The sequence below is a fragment of the Rhamphochromis longiceps genome, linkage group LG12 (genome assembly GCF_057381845.1).
Source record: "Rhamphochromis longiceps isolate RC_006_pf linkage group LG12, R_longiceps_female_GT1.1, whole genome shotgun sequence".
Classification (NCBI taxonomy): Eukaryota; Metazoa; Chordata; class Actinopteri; order Cichliformes; family Cichlidae; genus Rhamphochromis; species Rhamphochromis longiceps.
The window spans coordinates 14558641-14583648 of NC_140568.1; the positions used below are offsets into that span (position 1 = coordinate 14558641).

Here is a 25008-nt window from a genome sequence, read left to right on the forward strand (position 1 = left end):
CTCAAAACTTGGTGGTAAAAAAAATAAATGAGTCTCAAATATCTATGCAGGTTTGCTATTGTTGCCATCATGCCCTTTAGTCCACAAATATTACACTTAAATACTTTTTTATTACTGAGTGAATGATTGATTAAAACTGTGGGGCAGGCCAAAAGAAGTTTGAGAACCACAGCCTTAAAGCAACAGATTGTATAGAAAAGATGGAGTTATCCACTGGTTATTTGTGGCAGTGTGAGTTGTGGTAGTCTGTCCCTGTGGTTGCAAGTGGTAATCAGAGTACTCTTTTGCTGGCCTGAAATCCACCTTAAAACACAGAGGAGGTTAAACCTTTGTTAATTAAGCTGCTAATAAATTTTGGACTAAACTACCTACTTCTGTCAGAAATCTCCCCAGAAAGTCACTTTCAAAACCCATTTTTATTCTTTATTACTTTTCATATCTTCTGCTTTAGTTGTTTTTTCTCATTTTGTGTTCTTTCTTAAATCCACTTTATTGTTTTATGTATTTTACTCAGTTTAGCTGTATCGCACTGCAACGGCTGATGGTTTTAAAAATGCTTATGAATAGATGTTACACAGATGTTATACACTGAAGTTTGCTCATTAATAAGAAAACTTCCTTGCTTATTATTGGTAGAAGCATAATTCACTGATGCTCACAAGTATTTTAAGTCCTAAAGTATCTAAGTGTGTTTCAGATCAAGTTCAACACGAGAAGATGGAATTTATTCGCTGTATGTGCACATTTGTATTGTTACCAGTTATTGATACAAATGCTTAATAATACCCTAATTGCAAAGAAAGCTCATTTAGGATATGAAGAATGGGAAAGGATTCCTTAATATAAAACAAGAACATTAGTGGAATGAAATGTGCAAATAGGCTTACATGTTTATTTGATAACTGCATGATACTACTACTAATAATAATAATATATCATATTTAGTGAAATGTTTCAAGAACAGACTTCTGAGGGAAGTGATTCATGAAGATTTGATTAAGTCAGGAATCTTTTCTGGGAGTTTCCCTGATGTGTGCTTAACATGCAGATGAGCAACCTGAAAACACAACAAAGTGGACCTAATGTGCACACATGCACACACATAAACACACAGCATTTGAGTTAAATGCTAGGGGGGTCAGACGTTAATTAAAAGTACGTGGCTTGGATTTGCATACATTACTCTATGCCCTGCAGGTGCTGCTGATAAACGTGTGCCGCTCTACATGCAACATACAGCCCAACACAACAACATTGCACATGGTAAATATGCCCCTGTTGCAAAAGATTACATTTAACAAGAAGCAGTGTTAACTCACTGGAACATTTAACAAACCATTCCACACAGTTATGTGGAAAATGGCAGTGATCCAACTAAACACTTGTTGAATCTCTGAGGAGCAGCACACATAATGAGACACCGCACAAAAAAATCATGTGCAGCTAAAGGTCAGATTCTTTCTGTTGTCGTCTCTCTGCTATTAGAATAATCTTGAGGGAATGCATGCTGTCTTACAGTGAAAATGTTTTCAAGCTCTCCCGGGCTTTGAGATTGTTAGCAATTTGGAGGGAGGCCATCTTGCTGCCCTACAGGCCCATCAGTTATGAATGAGCAGCGATTGTGGCTGAATTACAGAGTGCCAGTTGGTAACCAGCATCAATTTCTGTTTCTGATAATTGCAAACATTTGATATGCAAATCCAGGAAAACTTGTTTGAATAAAGGAACACATTTGAAAAGCTGACAGATTTATGGTGGTGATGCTGTTTCCAGGAGACGACGTGTTTTTGGGCAGCTTATGGAAGGCCTACTTAAAAATGCCTGGTAAGTTTTTTTTAATGATCTGATTGTTAACAGACAGAACTGATTTGATTAGTGTCAACATATCAAGTCATCATTTCAAGAAAAAAAAATCCAGAAGTTGACTCCTTGTGGCTGTTGACACCTGACTTCTCTGTTAGTCTCACTTTTAACAGTCTTCCAGAAGCTCTTTCACAATGACACTGGAAATCCCCTTTCTTCAGCATCAACATGATGATGACATTTAAGAGTTATAGCTATCTGGATGCATTGCCAATGAATTTGTATCGATTTATTTGTTAAATGTTATTCTGTTAAATTCCTGCAACTCCCAACATCCTTAGCTGGATTGTTCTGGCTGATGTGAAACCCAACATTCTGGGTTTTGGTCCAAACACAACACACCAATAAGTAAGCATTTTCCCCCTCAGACTTTAGGCATAAATGTTACCCAGCAAAAGTCGATGTGCATGCAAATATCCAATGCATTTATATATTTCACTGGCCAGCGTCTTGGTGAAAATTTGTGTATATGACAACATAAATACACACACACAACAAAAAAGTTGCTAATAGTCTGATGCATAAACTGCTGCCATGTGTGCTGCCACCTTGCTCTCTAAGTAGCTTTCCATCTAAACCACACAAAATATTCCCAATACTGTGAATCATTCTGAAGCGGACTATTTCCTGCTGTGTGCTATGAGAAAGGATGATGAGAAAGAACAGCCATGGAAAAGAAAGGTTCAAAATCTGAAGTTTGTGTTTAAAAACAGCTAAATGCACCCGAAGAACAGAGGTATTTCTAACATTAACACAGTCACAGTAGAGAAGCCAGGCCATCAACGAGTCAAAGGTCTACATTTGATGAAAAAAAAGTTACAAAAGAGAATTTTGAGTTTAATGAACATGAGTGCAGCTAAGTTACAAATATATAAATAACTGCAGTACAAGCTCTTTGTTTCACGTGGATAAAAAGCACATTTCACTTTACTGTGGCAACTATTGCAGTGGAGGGTGATTTTTTTCTGGACAAGGTAAAGCAACCCTCAGGAATACTTCAGTTAAATGGATAAAAGAAGAAAGTTAAGAAATTAAGTAATGCATTTTGGTGGTGCAATGGTCAGCACTGCTGCATCACAGCAAGAAGGTTCTTGGCTTGAATGTCCTTTTTGGCTGAAGCCTTTTGTGTGTGTCTGTGTGGATCATCTGCAGCTTTTCAGTAAGTACTCCGGGTTCTTCCCAACATTTATATTAGCTTAATTGTTGATTCAACAACTGGCAAAGGATATGAAGTAGCTTTCTATACTTGTAAAAAATGAAATGCAACGAAGAAACTTGGCACAAGAAATGTTATGCTTAAGTAGAGCCTCCTGGAGTCACTACCAAGGCTAGACTCTCTGATGTAAATATGAACTTGGTATATTTACTATAGCCATATTTGCCATTGTAATTCTATAGACTGTATAAACTTTACACACACAATTTTTTTTTGCTTTGTAACTCCAGAGAATGTAGAGAAATGAGACCTGGGTAAAACACAATAGTAGCCATTCTGGCTAACCACAGGTTAATAACATTGCTGGCAAATAAATCAAAACTGTTTCCACAGACCTCTCTGTTGATCTCTTTCCATCTTACGCAGACTTACAGCCACAGCAGTTTACTATAAAAGAAACCCAAGCTCAAATTACTTAACCTGTAAAGGTGCAGGCTTTGCTGATTGCAAGGAGCTGGTTATTTACCATCATATTTTACACTGCATGCTTTCTTCTCGTGTGTGATAAGCTAAGGAAGTGATTTACTTTTTGTGACTGAGGCTTTTTTTTGTGTATCCATGACCTCAGACTTAAAGACCGGACAACGGTCTTTAAGTCTGAGGTCATTAGCCGTGTCTGGGCCCAAACTCCGCTGCAGGTCCATAAGTCAAGTGATCACTGTGGCATCACTGAGAGTTGAAAAACTGTCTAAATTCTTTAATCTGTAATAAAATGATCAGCGTTCTGCTCTACCAGGTGTAACAATTAAGTTTAACATCCAGGCATCCATGAAAACGGAATATCTGACATTTAACAGAGTTAGAAGTTAGCACGGAGTTAGCTCGCTAGCTTCCATCTAAATACAACATAGCATGTCCTGACTGAGGGATTTCGGAAACCAATTAAGATGTACAGCTCTGCTATCACTTCTGACATAAATGAAGACAGAAAACTAAATAACAGTGATGTTTGTAGGGTTACTGAAGTTTGGCTACCTGGTATATAATGATGTGCAACGTGATCGCAAGCAACACAGCTATGTCAGCATAATAAACACAGTGAAGCTGGAGGATGAGATTAAATAGAATCAGAATCAGAATCAGAATACTTTATTGATCCCTGGGGGAAATTATTTTTTGTTACAGTGCTCCATTTTAAACCAACATTAAGACAAGACAGACAATACGCTAACTAAGAATAGTACAATATATACATATATATACATACATACATACATAAGTCACTTATAAATAAATATTTGGAAAAGAAACATGTGTAGTTGTAGCAGCAAACAGTGTGTTAAGTGGATGCGTTGTACAGGCAGGAATGATTTCCCGTGTCGTTCAGTGGTGCTTTTCGGTAATCTCAGTCTCTCACTGAACGAGCTCCTGTGACAAGATACAAAGAACAAGATACAAAGCATTAAAACATGTTAAAAACACAAAAGCCTTATTAAACACGGGGTAGTTTGGACGCAGAAGCAGGATTCATCATGTCATCACTTAAAGACCGGATAGGTTCATGCACATTTCTGAACTCATGTAAGAATTTATAGTCTTGTAATACAGGGAGTGCAGAATTATTAGGCAAGTTGTATTTTTGAGGAATAATTTTATTATTGAACAACAACCATGTTCTCAATGAACCCAAAAAACTCATTAATATCAAAGCTGAATGTTTTTGGAAGTAGTTTTTAGTTTGTTTTTAGTTTTAGCTATTTTAGGGGGATATCTGTGTGTGCAGGTGACTATTACTGTGCATAATTATTAGGCAACTTAACAAAAAACAAATATATACCCATTTCAATTATTTATTTTTACCAGTGAAACCAATATAACATCTCTACATTCACAAATATACATTTCTGACATTCAAAAACAAAACAAAAACAAATCAGCGACCAATATAGCCACCTTTCTTTGCAAGGACACTCAAAAGCCTGCCATCCATGGATTCTGTCAGTGTTTTGATCTGTTCACCATCAACATTGCGTGCAGCAGCAACCACAGCCTCCCAGACACTGTTCAGAGAGGTGTACTGTTTTCCCTCCTTGTAAATCTCACATTTGATGATGGACCACAGGTTCTCAACGGGGTTCAGATCAGGTGAACAAGGAGGCCATGTCATTAGTTTTTCTTCTTTTATACCCTTTCTTGCCAGCCACGCTGTGGAGTACTTGGACGCATGTGATGGAGCATTGTCCTGCATGAAAATCATGTTTTTCTTGAAGGATGCAGACTTCTTCCTGTACCACTGCTTGAAGAAGGTGTCTTCCAGAAACTGGCAGTAGGACTGGGAGTTGAGCTTGACTCCATCCTCAACCCGAAAAGGCCCCACAAGCTCATCTTTGATGATACCAGCCCAAACCAGTACTCCACCTCCACCTTGCTGGCGTCTGAGTCGGACTGGAGCTCTCTGCCCTTTACCAATCCAGCCACGGGCCCATCCATCTGGCCCATCAAGACTCACTCTCATTTCATCAGTCCATAAAACCTTAGAAGAATCAGTCTTGAGATATTTCTTGGCCCAGTCTTGACGTTTCAGCTTGTGTGTCTTGTTCAGTGGTGGTCTTCTTTCAGCCTTTCTTACCTTGGCCATGTCTCTGAGTATTGCACACCTTGTGCTTTTGGGCACTCCAGTGATGTTGCAGCTTTGAAATATGGCCAAACTGGTGGCAAGTGGCATCTTGGCAGCTGCATGCTTGACTTTTCTCAGTTCATGGGCAGTTATTTTGCGCCTTGGTTTTTCCACACGCTTCTTGCGACCCTGTTGACTATTTTGAATGAAACGCTTGATTGTTCAATGATCACGCTTCAGAAGCTTTGCAATTTTGAGACTGCTGCATCCCTCTGCAAGATATCTCACTATTTTTGACTTTTCTGAGCCTGTCAAGTCCTTCTTTTGACCCATTTTGCCAAAGGAAAGGAAGTTGCCTAATAATTATGCACACCTGATATAGGGTGTTGATGTCATTAGACCACACCCCTTCTCATTACAGGGATGCACATCACCTAATATGCTTAATTGGTAGTAGGCTTTCGAGCCTATACAGCTTGGAGTAAGACAACATGCATGAAGAGGATGATGTGGACAAAATACTCATTTGCCTAATAATTCTGCACTCCCTGTATTTGTCTGTATGTGCCATCTCCCCTTCTTCCTCATCCCTGTATATCACGTGTAAAATTTACTTCAGTAACGAGAGCAGATTTGCAGAAGGCTTCAGGGAAAGTTAAAGAGCCCGTGTTCCTGCCTCAGGAAATTATGAGGCAAAAAATTTTTTATTAATGTACCATTAAAAATTGATTCATGTTCATTACTTTCTTTGATAACTTCCATCCACTTTGTATGCAGAGAGGGAATTTAATTTCCTCCAAAGAGGAAAGTGGTTTGATAAGTGCTAAATATTCTTTACAATAGATGGTTAAGGTAGGGGTCAGTACACATACACTTACAGGAAAGTAAGAAACGTGCATGTTTTCAGTGAAGGTGCTAACTTATAATAGAAAGACAAAATTCCTGGGGGAAGGTTTAAAAGCTATTTTTGGACTGCTTTCATTTTAGCAAAGACAGTGCATGTTGATCTAAAAAAAAAGGTGGCTTGCGACTCATCATATTGAGCTATTCTGTTGTCAATGAGTTTTAGTAGTGTAAATGTGTGGACTGAGAATAGAAATGGGAAAACGACAACAAACTGCAGATAAGGCTGTAGCATAACCCTCCATATTTTGAAGCTTTAAAGCCAGAGATTTGGTCACTAGCTAATAGCTAAGGTTAGCATTACAGGTTAGCAGAATTCTTGCTAACTTGTGTTAGCTAACTCGTGCATCCATTTTCTTCTCCTTATCCAATTCAGGGTTATGGAGTACAGTGGGGCAAAAAAGTATTTAGTCAGCCACTGATTGTGCAAGTTCCCCCACTTAAAATGATGACAGAGGTCAGTAATTTGCACCAGAGGTACACTTCAACTGTGAGAGACAGAATGTGAAAAAAAATCCACGAATTCACATGGTAGGATTTGTAAAGAATTTATTCGTAAATTAGGGTGGAAAATAAGTATTTGGTCACCTCAAACAAGGAAAATCTCTGGCTCTCACAGACCTGTAACGTCTTCTGTAAGAAGCTTTTCTGTCCCCCACTCGTTACCTGTATGAATGGCACCTGTTTGAACTCATCATCTGTATAAAAGACACCTGTCCACAGCCTCAAACAGTCAGACTCCAAACTCCGCCATGGCCAAGACCAAAGAGCTTTCGAAGGACACCAGGAAAAGTATTGTAGACCTGCACCAGACTGGGAAGAGTGAATCTACAATAGGCAAGCAGCTTGGTGTGAAAAAATCAACTGTGGGAGCAATCATCAGAAAATGGAAGACATACAAGACCACTGATAATCTCCCTCGATCTGGGGCTCCACGCAAGATCTCATCCCGTGGGGTCAAAATGATCATGAGAACGGTGAGCAAAGATCCCAGAACCACACGGGGGGACCTGGTGAATGACCTGCAGAGAGCTGGGACCAAAGTAACAAAGGTCACCATCAGTAACACACTACAACGGCAAGGAATCAAATCCCGCAGTGCCAGACGTGTTCTGCTGCTGAAGCCAGTGCATGTCCAGGCCCGTCTGAAGTTTGCCAGAGAGCACATGGATGATACAGCAGAGGATTGGGAGAATGTCATGTGGTCAGATGAAACCAAAGTAGAACTTTTTGGTATAAACTCAACTCGTCATGTTTGGAGGAAGAAGAATACTGAGTTGCATCCCAAGAACACCATACCTACTGTGAAGCATGGGGGTGGAAACATCATGCTATGGGGCTGTTTTTCTGCCAAGGGGACAGGACGACTGATCCGTGTTAAGGACAGAATGAATGGGGCCATGTATCGTGAGATTTTGAGCCAAAACCTCCTTCCATCAGTGAGAACTTTGAAGATGAAACGAGGCTGGGTCTTCCAACATGACAATGATCCAAAACACACCGCCCGGGCAACAAAGGAATGGCTCCGTAAGAAGCATTTGAAAGTCCTGGAGTGGCCTAGCCAGTCTCCAGACCTCAACCCCATAGAAAATCTGTGGCGGGAGTTGAAAGTCCGTGTTGCTCGGCGACAGCCCCAAAACATCACTGCTCTCGAGAAGATCTGCATGGAGGAATGGGCCAAAATACCAGCTACTGTGTGTGCAAACCTGGTAAAGACCTATAGTAAACGTTTGACCTCTGTTATTGCCAACAAAGGTTATGTTACAAAGTATTGAGTTGTATTTTTGTTATTGACCAAATACTTATTTTCCACCCTGATTTACGAATAAATTCTTTACAAATCCTACCATGTGAATTCGTGGATTTTTTTTTCACATTCTGTCTCTCACAGTTGAAGTGTACCTCTGGTGCAAATTACTGACCTCTGTCATCATTTTAAGTGGGGGAACTTGCACAATCGGTGGCTGACTAAATACTTTTTTGCCCCACTGTATGTTAGCTAACAGAATGATAAAATAGTAGAATTTCACTCACCAAAAACTGGAGTCCATACTTGTTGGAGAGGCTGTTAGTACAATTACCTGCATAGGAAGACATAGCCTACTGTTTGTGAGGTAATTCTAACAGCACTAAAAAGTTGTGAGGTGCAGTTAAATGACTGTAATAAGTGGAAGTGAGGCGTAGCAGACAATTTTCAGCAACAACTGGAAGTTGTGTAGACCAGTGTTTGTCCTCTGTCTCGAATGCTCCCCTCTGTTTTTTACTGTGTGATTTTTCCTTGTACTGTATGATTGAATTCCAGTTTGGTTAAACTTCAATATTCCACTGGGAATTTTTTCATGAGCCACAATAAAGGCTCACCTTATTCTTGGGTCACTCTGCTACTCTACTATAAATCTTCCTTATGAAACAATCTATATTACATAAATAGTGTTTAAACACATTATTCATGCCTTTGGAGTTACTGAAGATGCTATGTATATGGAATATAAAGAATCTGGTTATTTTCTCCTGGAATTTAAACTCACTTTGTCATTTGCACATAGTTCTTCAGCAAAGCTCCTTAATTCACTTGCTAATTCCTTCACTACAGGAAAAGAGCAATTTCACATATTTTGTATGCATCGCTACAGATAGCATTAAGGATTTGCACTGGATTGGTTTGGTTCTGTCCCAGATGTATATGGCTTCTTTTCTCAGTTCTTTCTCTTCTGTTTATTCTGTCTCCTAGCTTAAATTGGCACACATGTGAGGGTGAGCTCTGGGAAAAGGAATACAGATCTCATACTCATCCACAGTCCTCAAAAATCCTCCTTTTCCTTTAAAAACAAGGCAAGAACTGCACAATCCTCCCCAACTCTTTTTTTTTATTGCTCTCATCATGTTCAGGTACAGGAGTGAAAATCACAATTCAAGCAATCAAAAGAATACCTACACATAAGCTGTGACTTTGGGTATCATAGTGCTAGGGTGTGGAATCCAGTTAAAGAGCATCCAAATGACAATGCTTGCTTCAGCTATTTAAATAATCTCATAAAGCTTTAGTAAAACTGTTGAAAAAAAGGATTGTCATCAACTAACTCCTGCAGTCTTATGATGTTTTTGCATAATGATTGATGGCTTGGCATAAAAAAGTGATACTGACAAATTGATGAATGTATGTGGTAAGATAATTTAAATGACTGTTAGAGGTCAGCAACGATGCTTTGGTAACACTGTGGCTTCCTTCCCGGCACGCCTCCTCATGCAGAAACTAATTTGGGACCTTTTCCCATTTACATTCTATGATTCAAATTTTAAAGCAGTGAATTAATGAGTCTTGCCTCTTGATGGGCCGCTGTTGTCTGCATAGCTTAATTAGAATAATCTATCATCATGGGTCAGTACACACCAACCCACACTGCCGAAAAATTTCAGTAGGAAAAAAATGTAATGTAAGGAGCTCCAAAGTAGAGAATGAAGGATACATGTAGACGATTCAAAGAGAACCATCCTTTCTGATAATCTTCTTTATCTGTATGTACTGGATATGAATCACGCATATGAAATTAATCAAAGCCTTTCATTTGTGATTGTGATTGGATTGACTTTTTTGGATTTCCTTCCTTCCAATGGTAGCAGTGGGTTTGTGATGGTCTGGGGAGGCATATCTTTGGTGAATGACAGTTGATCTGCTTAGTGCTTGGCTGTAAGCGCAAGGCCAGGGCCTAAAGGATTGCAGAGCCTCATGCCACCCTCATGGAGTCTCTGACAATTTGATTAGAAGCATGCACATGAGTAGCTCACTAAAGGTCATACCGTAGGACTCGGCAGTGCTTCCACAGTTCCTCCTCGTACAAAGGAGCATAAACTGGTCCTGCTGATTGGATGATGTCCTTGTACAATCCTGTTCAGCTGTACTTGTATATTTGTCCATTTGCTGGTATTTCCTCCCCACTCTTGAGACTGTGCTGAACCATTGATACTTTCATTTGCACCAAAGGTGCATGGCTTCATGATGGTTTAATGCTAACACCCATACTCACACCCATTTGAATGCTACAGTATGCTAGCCACAGTGGTTAAATATTGCCTTAAATTCTTGATAAATTGTCAACAACAGTAATGTCCATTTATTATTTCCGGATCCCAGATCTTCTCTCAGCAGTTGTTTCTTTGCACCATGAAGGAAAATGTTCATCATGTTTTTTTGTGTGTTTTATTTTCTTTATTTTCTTCTTTATTTTTGGGTCTTGAGAGAGCTCACTGGTTTTACCCATCATGAGATGTTTCTTGTGTGACACCTTGGTAATATGAAATCATTTTTATAGGCCATCAGTTGGGATTGAACCAGCTGATAAACTAAGTGGGAGGATTGCTTTCTAATTACTTATATTAGAAAGCAATCTAATATTATTAGTAATATTGGTATAATATCTAATTACTTATATATTTCAGATGATGTCATGACTTTCCATGCCTTTTTGCAACCCCCTTTCTTCATGTGTTCAATATTTTTTCACTATGTTATTTCTCATTATTACACATAACTAAATTTATGGATGTCCATGGTTTGTTTTCTTTGTATGTGTAGATTGGATGGGGTGTTACCAACGTCTGGTGATAATTTTGTGTCAGTGGCACCTTTAGAAATATATTTACTTAGAAAATTGGTGATGTGTTCAGTGCTTACTTTACCCACTGTATAACGCATATATTTGCCACTTAAACAATCGTGAGTGGAAATTCCATAACACCACAGATGGCAGTTCTTCTGCCCATCTGCTGTTATAAGGACCAGACAACATTTGCGCATACAGTATGTAGCAAAGATACCATCTGTGAAGGAAAGAAAATCCCTTTAAAACTCAACTTTTTGGCAAACCTAACTAACATTTAGGGAGGTTTCACTCAATATTTTTAGACATAACATTTTAAATTTAAAGTTAGATCTGTTTCTGCATTAATTTAGATAAGTAGTAGTCTTGTTAGCTAGTAATATCTGCCTAGACACCTTATCAAAAAGGCTGCTGTACATACCACCTACTGTAGACAAACACACTGTCTCTGCTCCAGCATGTCTTCAGTGTATCATCAGGAAGTTGCTTTAACCTCCTAAGACCCGAACTCTTTCACGCCATGCATTTTCCATTTCTCTTTGTTTTTACAATATGCACAAACATCAAAGAATTACCAGATTTTTTTTTACCTTATTTTTTTTTAAGAAAAATAAGAGCGACATATGAGGATATTCGTTTAAAATTTTAATAGAACAGTAGCAGTATATTGTCCTCGTAAGTGGATATCAGGCCCATGTAGAGCAAAATTTAATATTTTAGTCTAAATAACCCAAAATGTGATGTCCACATATGTGGACGCCAGGTCCTAGGACGTTAAATTCGTCGTCATGACGTCATGAGAATGTCTTTATCTTTGTGTACATATTTTTTCAAAAATCATAAAAAAACATTCTGAATGTTTGCCTATTGATGTAACCATGGATCTATATAGTACAGACTTTTAATGCAGGATCTAATTTAGATTACAATCTAATTACAATCAGGTGCCCTACCAATAGTTGCATTTTTTACTAAAAGTACAGTGGGGCAAAAAAGTATTTAGTCAGCCACCGATTGTGCAAGTTCCTCCACCTAAAATGATGACAGAGGTCAGTAATTTGCACCAGAGGTACACTTCAACTGTGAGAGACAGAATGTGAAAAAAAAATCCATGAATCCACATGGTAGGATTTGTAAAGAATTTATTCGTAAATCAGGGTGGAAAATAAGTATTTGGTCAATAACAAAAATACAACTCAATACTTTGTAACATAACCTTTGTTGGCAATAACAGAGGTCAAACGTTTACTATAGGTCTTTACCAGGTTTGCACACACAGTAGCTGGTATTTTGGCCCATTCCTCCATGCAGATCTTCTCGAGAGCAGTGATGTTTTGGGGCTGTCGCCGAGCAACACGGACTTTCAACTCCCGCCACACATTTTCTATGGGGTTGAGGTCTGGAGACTGGCTAGGCCACTCCAGGACTTTCAAATGCTTCTTACGGAGCCACTCCTTTGTTGCCCGGGCGGTGTGTTTTGGATCATTGTCATGTTGGAAGACCCAGCCTCGTTTCATCTTCAAAGTTCTCACTGATGGAAGGAGGTTTTGGCTCAAAATCTCACGATACATGGCCCCATTCAATCTGTCCTTAACACGGATCAGTCGTCCTGTCCCCTTGGCAGAAAAACAGCCCTATAGCATGATGTTTCCACCCCCATGCTTCACAGTAGGTATGGTGTTCTTGGGATGCAACTCAGTATTCTTCTTCCTCCCTTCAAGTTGTCACTGGTAACTGTGGTTCTACACTACTGACTCACTACCTTAAAAGTTTAATGTGTTCTGATAGGATTTTTTATAATTATTAAAAATAAGATGAAAAAGCAACACAATAAAATAAACAGAAAACAACTTACAGAAGAAATCATTGCAAGTGTCTTTTATTCGTTTCTCAGACACAATAAAGCACATAACCCAGAGCACAACAGGACTAGGGGGTGTATGAGCAAAGGACATCCTGTGATGAAGGAGAAATGACTGATTCAAAGCAACGCCTGGACAGAGACGTTATTACTCAGGCTGAGCAATGCAATTCATTTTTTCCCCTCGTTGCAATAACAAATCATACGTGCATGTCTTATTTGCAATATTTAAAAAACACATTTCTAGAAATTATTCATAATGTCGTTGGCGGTGGCATCTCACACATCAGCTGGCGGCTCTGACATCAGCCAGCGACAATTCTTCCACTTTTCAAATCGAGATGATAATCTTTTTCTTTTCCTCCACAGTACAAATCTCCAGCTCCATATTTAAGTGATTTCAGCTGTCAATAACCTTAGAGGGCTGAAAAATTAAACGCTTTAACGACACAGTCAAAGCTACATGTTAATCAAACACAGGTCTGCAGTTGACACAGCACTGAAAACGATAGTAGATAAAATCTCTTACATTGTAAACAGATAGCAATTACAACTTAATCTGGTCCACAACAGTGATATATTACTCATCTATAGTTTTCCTCATAGTGCTCATTTATACAATACTGGCTTTTAAGTCAACATCTTTAATTTCTTGACATGACATGTAAGAAAGAAGAATGCTACATAAGCTTTGAATAATATATATACTGTCTATATATGTAAAGCTGAATTACCCTTTAAAACACTTCACATCAATATCAAATACTGTGAAACCATTACAGTTATACTTCAGTCCTTTCTACCTCATCTACCAACACATTCTACAAGTCTCTATGGTGGAATGGATTCAGTACATTTGAATGTTCAGCTCTCAACAGCATTGTTAAATTTCACAAAAGCATCCAGTTACACCTCCCTGAGATGAAGACCATACTGAAATGAAAGGAAATATATATTTTTTGAAACACTGACTATATATAATAGACTGTATATGCTGCATTGGACAGCAATTTAAAACAAAACAAAGTCTCTCTTTTCAACGTGCGGTAGAGATCATGTCTGGTGACATCTTTTTATAACCAAGAGAAACCTAGCTGTTCTTTGTAACAGGTGTGATCAACAACTTCCTGGACGAGGCCTAGAAAAATTAAAAACTTTTCCCAATTTAAACCATACCTGAAAAATTCAAGATCAGCTTTTCAGATCAGTCTGTGGAAGTCGCATTTTGTCTACCACTACTTGTGCCTCTGTAATTTCCACTGGCTCTCCCAGCGCAGTGTGTTTGTGTGGCCAAACATGACAGATAATTACAGTATGGTGGCACAAGACAGGTAATTTTCTGTCAGTGTTCTCCCTCAGATCCCACAGGAGCATGGTGTTGACAGTCTCACTTTGTCATGGTGCAAAATCCAGTGAATGAGTAACAACAACCATGCTTCTGGTCTCGATCATCACCTACCATTAGGCTTTGAAATTTATGTCACTTCCAAACATAATTTGAAGGTGGTCCATTGTGAAAGTTTGTAAATGTAAATGGTCAGAACAGAACTTCCAGAGAGGGATCTAAAAATAGCTGCGCTGCAAGCTGTCTGAACCTAAAAAGATGATCTTGAACTGATCCAAATTGAAATCAGGTAAGGTTTTAACGCACGCAAACATATGCATGTGTATTATATATATCAGGCCCAATCCCAGAACTTTTTTCACACCTTAAAAACAACTTTAATGTAATTTTTTGTTTGATTTTGACATCGTTTCTGTCAATGATGATAACAGATAACTTTTTATTATTGAAGTCATCTGGGACTGCTTTAAAACAAAGACAAATTTCTACAGGGGCAAGAAACATGAAACCCAAACAACCAGACAGTTAGAGTAGCTCAACTTGAAGCCCAGAGTTAGCTGAAGATGTCGGATTACAATGGCACAACCAGTGTGGTAATAATGTCTGGATGGCCTTATACATGGAAAAGATTGAGTGTATGTGTGACTTTCAGTCTTTTGGAATGTTCTAGAAATTCTTTGAGGCAGCCCTTCACTTCCCATGATGCAAAGCTGTAGGACAAGGGTGCTCCAGACATCAAAGAGTTCTTTTAGTTAGACGGTTCCTGTTTCTAAGTCTAGTTTACGCAAATGATTTGGTACCAATGGAATCAACTGGTAATAGCGCTCTTTTCTTTGTATATCTGCAGAAGAATACTCCCACCTCAAGAGCTTGCAACGCAAATCCTTTCATGCTGAAACGAAGCTAACTGGGTGGAGAACTTGGGGCAGATGAGCTAAGTATCCTGGAGGACCCGAGGAGAAAAATATCTGTGCTGCTTTGCTTGGGATGATGCTGGGGTACATGGATAGAGTTTGGGAAATCCTTCTTTGTTTCTCCTTTAGCAAAGTTTGGCTAACTTTTTCTGACTTGTCTGATTGTTTGACAGTTTCTTACCCCACTTCATTGCTTTACAGTGATGTTAGTTGTTCCCAGATCACAGCAATTAACATGGTGAAAGCAAAGTTCTTACCATGGTCCCAGTACTGGCAAATTAAAAGTGTTGAAAGCTTCTATTTGAAACTTGTAATCCTGTGTAGATGCAGACAAATCTCACCAGTTCTGGTGGTCTTCTTACAGCACAACCAAAACCCAAGAAAAAAGAGCAATTTAGTCTTCAGTATGGCCAATAGAAGACAATACCAATGCAACTTATTGTTAGACTTCTACTAGTGTCATTATTGCCATTAACCCCTTAAAAGCTACAAGGGGATTTAGGTCCAGAATGTATGCACTAAATTACACTGTTACCTTACATAATTTAGGGCAATGATTTAACAATGTTAGACACTATGCATGTGTTACATTAAAACTGAGCAAACGCAAACAAACCCTTATATTCTTAATTCCACTTACAGTACTTAACATGTGAAAAATAAAGCTAAATTCAGTCCATGCATGTTAGAAAGGCTGCTGCGTATCAGATCCACTTTAATATTCTCAGATGGTCAGTGGACTGAAAAAACAAATAATTAAAAACAAGAAAAAGGAAAAAAAAAAAGCAAGCAGAGAATACAGCCGCAGTGTGAAGGTTTATGGTTTGGGAGTGGCTAACAATGTGCAGGAACTGCACTTTATATTGAAAGGTGAGGGAGCTGATGCAGTTCTAGTGTTAGAAAAAAAAAATCCAAAACAGACAGAGTAAAAAGCCAGAGAGAGATGGAAATGGAGAGATGAGGAGAGAAATTGAAATAGTTTTGAGAGGAGCGAAAAGCATGGCGGAGGCAGAAAAAGCAGGGCAAGCTGAACACAGCTTGTCTGACATCAATCCAGTAGTAGTTTTTTTGTTTTTTTTTTGTTTTTAATCGGCATCCCACGCTCACTGGACACATATCTGATTCTTCAGACTGTTGGAGAAAAACAGAAAGAGACGGAAAAGATTCATCAGTGATACACTTCAGATATTGTATACACAGTTTATGCAGCACATGGCAAAATAAAGGAAAAGAAACATTTTGGTGCTGGCTGCTGTCGCCATTGATTTACACCAGTTAAGAATCATAAAAATGTCAAGAAACTCATCAGTTTCACAATGGATAAGAAAACGATGTCAAAGCTTACACTCACTGGACACTATTAGGTCCACTTTGCTAGTCCTGGGTCTGACCCTGCCTTGCAGATGTCGCAGAAGAAATTGAGACTCATCAGACGAGCTAATGTTTTTTCCAGTCATTTAATGTCCAACTTTGAGAACTGCGTGTGTTGCTGGACTGAAAAAAATCAACATCTTCCACACTGCAGAGCTTGGAATGACATATACCACCAAGATATGATAAATAGGTAGAAATTGGAGTTATTCAGTCTTCAAGCTCTTCTTCTTTTTCAGAGATGCTCTTCTACATACTTTGGCTCTAATGAATGATTATCGGAGTTACTGTTGTCGCGTTTGTTTTCTGAGAGAGGATGAACAAACTCAATGATGAATTTTATTTATAATGAAGTTTATTAAATGGTCGAAGGTTCCAGTTACAGCACTGCGGACCTCTCTCTGTCCAGCTGTCCTGACAGAGAAAGGGTGCCACTCCTCAGGGAATAAAGTTTTAATAATAGCATAGAAATATCACATGAATATGATTGGTTAAAAATTTGGTGAGAAGCCTCAGACTTGGCTTTCCATAGATAGTGTTTGCTCCAGTTTCTGTCTCCTCCAATCAGGCATCTTTCTCTCCGTAAAAGAAAACTCCTCCCCATTTCCCTGTTGCTATGCAGTTTAGTAGTTTTTCAATTCAAGCTCACCCTGACTGCACGTGTGTGTGGGTTCCACCCAGCACCTATCTCCACACCATAACATTTTCACTTCAAACCAGTCCAGCCATTCTCCTCTTTTATCAAAAACACATTTTCAACCAGAGAAATGAGCTCACTGGATATTTTCTTTCTTTCTTTCTTTTTTTTTAAATTATTCTCTGTAAAGCCGAAAAGTGGTTGTGTGGGAAGTCTCTGAAATTTAAGACTAGCTTTGTTCCCCATTCTGATGCTCAAATTTCAGCAGGAAGTCTAAATGCATTGGGCTTCTGCCATGTGGTTGGCTACTTAGAAATTTATGTTAATGAGCAGGTATATGGCGTGCCTAGCAAAGTGACCAGTGTATATATATATCAAAAGACAAACCAAAAATCTTTCAAAAGTTTTAGGCTTCCTGTTGAATTTTGCAAAAGTTTTGAATTGAAAAGAGTAAATATGAATAATTGGTTTATGGAAACCATGCAGGGTTTGGTTTGTTATATATTCTGACAGGGCAAAAAAAAAAAAGATTTTGTTTGTGTTTTCTCCTCTTCAGCTGAAATTTTAAAATAAATAGAACAGAATAAATAGAAAAAAGAATACAGGAAAAGAATAAAGGTGTTATTTGGATGTAGATTATTGGATGTAGATGTAGATTATCATTTAAATTGATATGCAGAGGCTTTACCTGTTTGTTTTCTTCCTATTTTTTAAACTAATACTGCTGAAAAAAACACCAACTTGTTCTTATCCAGTTAATAAGTTTTTAGATCTTTTAATGCTCCAAACAGATGAGAGAATCTGGCTGCTTGTGTTTCTTGTCATGTTCTGTCGCCTTCAGCCTCAGTTTTCCTTTATATATCGTGTTGAATCTCCATCAATCCTGCACATGCTGTACAAAAACAATATGAGTGTGTAGTTCCACACACATATTTAAATTTAAACTGCTGTGCACAACATACAACCATACCTCAGCTGCCATCCTCAGAGCATCCCAGGATGTATAGTAGTTTCTGTTTTACTATTTTATTACAAATACAAAACTTCATTCATGTTTTTGTGGCGTGGCCCTCCAGTGTTCTAAGTAAACATTAATTCGGTCTGTTCAAAATGAAATAGAGAGACACCAGTGCCAGAGTGGCCATCGGGGGCAACGGGAGAATTAAACACATAAATTAATCCGTTCACACATTGTAAAGTTGAACCTGCACACACAGCTCTTTTTCTCTTGGGTTTTTTTTTTGTTTGTTTTGATATTGTGAAGTTTTAAAATGCCAGAGATGACTGCACAACTGCTGAGACATAATGGTAGTTATTGTTCAAAATAATGTTGCCGGTTTTGTATTATGAAAAATATGACAGCTCAGTATGCAGCAAAGATTTGAAGAAAAAAAATATTCTAAAAAGGTTTTGGTAATCAACTTGTATTTGCAGTCAATCATGTCTCTCATTAAATAGTAAAGAAAAGAAAACAGATGCGAATCAAATTAAGGTTAATGAATCTCTTGTCACATTGCAGTTTTGTATAGTACGTTCTACATGCAGAAACTTGGTGTGCTGAAATGACAGAAGAATAACCAAAGTGTCTGTAGCCTTCTGATTTTTATGCCAGTTAATAATCACTTCATTCATCCATCTTTCTGCCCCTTGTCCTGTCACAGTTCCTACCAGTAGGACATATCCACAAGACTTAATCTAGGAGGTGTGCATGAGGCATCCAAATCACAACCACTTCAACTTGCTACTTGTTATGTGGAAGAGGACTATAACCTGTCCTAAACTACGGAGCTTTTCCAAGACAAGCTCCCACAGAAGAAGAGGAACATCCACTACATGCATGTATGGCCATAGGTGAGGGTGGGATCATAGATCAACCAGTAAAAAAATACAGCCATACAGCTGTTTACTCAATGCATTTGAAGCACTTTATCTACAACCATGGTCAAGTTTGAATCAGGAATGAACCCACAGGCTATTCTCCACATAGATGACCTCCTCTGAGCAAGCACTTGCTGAAAGTGGGAAGGAAAAAAATCATTTTAAAAAAGTTCCGCAGAACCAGGCTCAGGGAGGGGCTGCTATCTCCCGATTAGGGGTGAGAGGAGGAAGAAAGGACAAAACAGACGCTGATGTTCTTTGTGGAGAAAGGCCATAGTTGGGTTTGAATCAAGACGCCTGCACTACCAAGACTGCAACCTTATTCTTTCAGTCACTATCCAGAGCTTGTCACCATAGTTGAGGGAGGGAATGTAAAAACAAATGAATGGCTTTGGTTTCAAGCTCAGCTGTCTCTTCACCACAAGAGACTGGGGTACACTCATCCACTTTAATTTAGCCAATGCACCTGCCAGTCTTCCACTCCACAAAGTCCTCTAGGAGTTTTCAGTGGGTTGGGTGGAGTGAACTCACCTAATCCTCAATAAGACTGGAGGTTTTTTGTAGACCCTGATTCAATGAATTGAATGCAGTTCAAAACATGACAGCATGGCCTAAAATGTATGTCCAGTTTCCTGAGGGCCTGCATGTGTCAAGGCCTAGGGCCAAAGGCAGTCAAGGGGATCTAACACCTCTGCATGAATGAGTTATTGTTTGCATGCCAAAGATTTAATTGACAGAGACAGACCGAGACATTTTAGCTGATAGAAAGCTCAGTGATACATAATGAAAAACAAACCTAAGACCAGGCAGCAGGAACACCTGACTTTATACTTTGAACTGAAATTATGTTTCAATGGAAATGTAATTTCTTTGTAAACGTAAACATATAACATGAAACATGATTTAAAATAGATCCTCATAAGGATTAGGCCAGGTGGTTTGTTTTTAAAGAATAAATTATTTAGCATTATTTCTTTTAAAATATTTGCCTTTGAAAAATCTGGAATGGAGATACAATAACTGTATAGAAATGTAGGTTTTCTGAAAGAAAGCTGACCTTGATTTACAATATTCTTAACTTTCTAGTTCAGTGTGTCAGGTCAGAAAATATTCTTATTTTTTCTGTGGCTCAGTCCCTGAAATTTGCACAAATCTGCATGTCTTTCAAACTACCGTCAATGACTGATGCACACTTGGCCTGCAATTCATTTCAACAGCCATGTTTCTGTACTTGTGCAATGTGAGACATCTGGAGAACATTCCTTTTGAACTTTTGAAAGTATAATCTGCTGCAGATAAGTTTCAGGACTCAGTTTATACAAGTGGTTAGTTTAAGCACCGTTTTAGAGACTAATGATGCATGGTTCCCTGGAGGAAATTCTTAAAGCTATTGCAGTTGATTGAAAAATCAGATAAGTATATATCAGCAATAAGTTGATTTGCAGAATCGAAAAGGTAGAGATCTGGTCCTGTCTACCATTCTGCTCCTTTTTGTTCCATGCACTCAATGAAATCGTTTTTCTTTCTCTTGACATCCAGTGTCAAAAAGTTGCCAAGTAATCACAATCGTTGTGTGATTGAATAGGTGACTTCAAGCTTTTTCTGCATTGGTCCAGCAACCCAGACCAACAGATGGCCTCATCTTATCGCTTTATCATTACAGAGTTGCTGTCCTGACGTCTCCTCGATTAGCAGGACTGATGTACTCCCAGGTTCAATCGGTCAACACAATAAAGACTCAGTCACGACACACCAAAGGCTGCCTGTCCCTCAGACAGCACAAACAAGTGTGCCCATGGTTTGATAGAGCAGATGGGGAAAAAAATTCAGAGGCATCGTGCAATTTGCCCCAGTGGGGACACACAATAACTGCACAATTGTGAGCAGGAACATGACAGACTGGCAGTTAGCATCGCTTCTGTTGTTTGTTGCACGTAATCAAATGGCTTTTTCTCTGTCAGTGCAATGGGAATTGCATGTTGTCCTTAGTCGAACTAAGCAGAGTAATCACAGTCTGCTCTGCAAAAAGAGCATCCTGCTGTGTTTGTCTTGCAAAGACAAAAACAACTACACAAAACAAACTGTTGTGCTTATTTCACTGGTAAGCTCAACGTGGCAGAATGCACCAATGCTTCAGACTTATACCTTGACACAGAAAGTGTTTTGACTTACTACCCTGAACCTTTCTTAACAAACAGATCTTGTAACCCTCTTCCTCGTACACCAAGTATTTGGGTAGAAAAAGAAGGACAGTTTGGTCACTCAGTTGCTCAGAAATGTCCTTGCTTTTTTAAGAAAAGCACATGTGATTCTATCTAATGTAAAACTGATAGAAATGAATGATTCATAATAAACATTTATCATTTCTGATGGAATATCTGCCCATATTCAGCAACAAACACTCCTCTATTCTAATGGCAGAGGTTTAACATCCTAAAAGGCTGATTGATTTAAAAAAAATTTTTTTTGCATAGCTAACAACTGTTGTGCCGATTAAATAAGCAATCACTTTGAATTATTTGACTTTCTTAAGCAGAGAAGTCAGGCTCATTTTACATTATGTGCCACATACAGCCCACTTTGGTCTGTACATTTTACAGAAAAAGTTCTGGTTGTTTACGTCTTGATGCATGCTCAATCAATCAGGTAAGCAAATCTCCAAAAGTTGATTCTGTTCATCTGGACGTAGCGTTTTGTGGGAGAAACGTTTCGTCACTCATCCAAGTGACTTCTTCAGTCTCAGCTGATTGCAGGTTTCCCCAATCTTATAAACAGTACATTTGCATAATGACTGAAACCAGCCCACTGAAGGAACAATGGGCTGGGAGGTCCTTGCTATCTTACCCTGGAACACCACCAAGCCATTGGTTCACATATGTGGATGAACCCTGGGTGAAAATGAAATCTCTGTACGTACCACAATTCACGGATCACATTAACTTGGTGGACCGACACATCAAATTCACCAGGGAGGATATGAAAAGGGGCAGGTTAGCCTTCTTAGACTGTGAGATTTCCATCAGTAATGGGGGACATCTAAAAGCTGACGTGTACCATAAACCTACGCATACGGATCAGTATTTAAGGTTTGACTCTCATCATCCACTGGAGCACAAACTGGGTGTCATTAGGACGCTATAACACAGAGCGAACACCATCCCCACTGACACAGTGGCCAGGGAGGCAGGAGGACATCACATCAAGAAGGCCCTGAGTAAATGTGGTTTTCCCAGCTGGACTTTTGTCAAAGCTGGAAAGGCACCTAAAGAAAGCTGATCCAGGAGAGAAGGACAACCGCTGCCCAAGCGAAAACCTGTAGTGATTCCATATGTGTCAGGAGTATCGGAGCAGTTGAGACGCATTTTTTCTAAACACCGGGTCTCTGTAGCTTTTAAACCCCAAAACACGCTGCGCCAAAAATTGGTCCACCCCAAGGATCGGGTCCCCCGACACAAACAGAGTAACGTAGTGTATGCTGTCCGGATTGCCAGGATTTATACACCGGGGAAACCAAACAACCTCTGGCGAAGCGGATGGCCCAACACAGAAGAGCTACCTCGTCAGGCCAGGACTCTGCAGTCTATTCACACCTACAGGCCAGTGGACACTCTTTCAATGATGAGGATGTACACATCCTGGACAGGGAGGAACGCTGGTTTGAGCGCGGAGTCAAGGAGGCCATTTACGTGAAATGGGAAAGACCATCTCTGAATCGAGGAGGGGGCCTTAGGGTACATCTTTCGCCATCTTACAATGCTGTGATTGCAGCCATTCCCCAACTGTCTGTGAATGGGACTCATGGCCATTGATCAGTGGGCTTTGATCAGTGGGTTTTGGTCAGTGGTTGTTGATCAATGGTCATGAGAATTTGCATAATTAAGATTAAGGAACTGACCTCCCAGCCCATTGTTCCTTCAGTGGGCTGGGTTCGTACATTATGCAAATGTACTGTTTATAAGGTTGGGGAAGCCTGCAGGCAGCTGAGACTGAAGAAGTCACTTGGATGAGTGACGAAACGTTTCTCCCACAAAATGCTACGTCCAGATGAACAGAATCAACTTTTGGAGATTCTGGTTGTTTATTGTCCTGACACTCCTGTAATTACTAATTACAAAGAATCGCTGTGCTCAAGACAAAGCCATCGGGATATGCAATTCCCCCGAAATCATTTGAATTAACTCCTGAGTTCATGGTAAATTTACCCTGATGAAGTGAGCTAATGCTTTTTAAATTCTAAGGGCCAATCACAATTTTTATGCCACATTTCCATCGCTGAATGTCACACATTTCATTACTCTGCTTGGTTTCAGGTAGGTCTCCAACGTATGTGATAAAAAAAACACTTGCGCCTTAACCCATCATTAAATCTCCATGGAAATCCAAAAATAAACAGGCTAATTTGCATTCACGTATTTGACTGTTATTGGCAGCCATGTAAATCTACCCTTTATGAAAAATTGTGTGTATGTGGCTAAAAGAAAAGTATCACATTTTATGTAAAAATATAAATTTTCACACATTAATGAAAGAATTAGCACACTAGGGAACCTTATTTTAACGCTGAATAATTTTCACAATGTGAGTCAAACATGGGGAGATATTTTTGTCTCTCCACTCATTATCATGGAAATGCAGAGTGGGATGGTGTGATATTAAAATGAAAAGGCATAGTGGAATATAAGAGCATCTCCAAAGTGAAAGAGAGAGAAAGAAACAGGCAGGAAGCCAAAAATGGGGAAAAAGGAAACAAACAGAACTGAAGACACCTTAAGACCAATGAAAGAAGGGAGGGGGAATGGAGGGCAGAGGGATCTTTCTTTTTTTATTCTGACAACAGAATTGTTTCTCAGCACTATGGTGCTTTATATATCTGAGGGTTTCATATGTATAAGTCTATACTGAGTCAAATGCTTTACAACCCCATGTTAATTAGATTCAGTATTAGGTAGAATCTCCCTTTCTTCAACGATCCCAAGACAAAAAACAAAATTATGTCATTCAAAGTCAGTGTTCTCTTTCAAAGCATTCTAATTTATTTCTTCTTACATTAAGTCATGTTACATTTGATCTGATACAGCAGAAAAAAATAGTTTTAAACAGATTTGTGTTTGTTTAATTCAGTTAACGGGTAAATGGACTGCTGTATGTTCAGTGCCTTTTTACTCTATGCGAGGACTCAAAGTGCTCCCTAAACTTCACACAGTAACACGTATCCATGCTGTGCTTTTATCTATGCCTAAGCACTTTAATTAACATTCACACGCACAGCTGTGTCATGGGCAACTCAGGGTCCAGCATCCTACCTGAGAATATTCAATGAAGGAGAGGAGAGGCCAGGATTGAACGCTTGACCTTCAATTGGTAGAAAATCTGCTCTAAGACCTGAGTCACAGCCACCCAAACACAGCAACGGTGAGCAGTCTCACTGCTTACTGTTTTTTTTTTTTGTTTACACCATTTGTTTTCTCATTTGTGTGGCCAACATAGCAGGTAGTAAGTGAGGCAAACTGGTGCACAGAGGTTTGATTTCTATAGCAGTCATTATGTTTGTCCCTGTTCACATCCAGCAGTTACAGAATATCAAATTCAGCCACCATCCTGTTCCTGTGCATAATTTAACATTTTTGTTGTCACAATCTTTCCAGGCCAGAACTGTTTATGGATTATCTTTGTGTGGACCTTTGGAAGGAACTTGTTTTGTTCATGGTTGGTGTTATATTTCTACGGTAACAGCTGGTAACAGCTTATTTTCTAGTATGTGTGTATTGCTACCATACATGGTATGACACTAAGCTTACATAAACATGCACACACAAGCAAATAGTATTGTGCTCACCATTTTCATGCTAGTTTTGTTTCTAGCCA

General features: G+C 39.1%; 1 protein-coding gene across 1 annotated transcript in view; it reads right to left on the reverse strand.

The window, feature by feature from the left end:
- Positions 1 to 12955: 12955 nt before the first annotated feature.
- The window catches only part of zmat4a (zinc finger, matrin-type 4a), a 156159-nt gene continuing 144106 nt past the window's right edge, over positions 12956 to 25008 (reverse strand). The window contains exon 7 of the mRNA XM_085424881.1: positions 12956 to 16388. Within this exon, the coding sequence (XP_085281007.1) occupies positions 16361 to 16388 (28 nt within the window). The 3' untranslated portion in view covers positions 12956 to 16360. The remainder of the gene's footprint in view (positions 16389 to 25008) is intronic.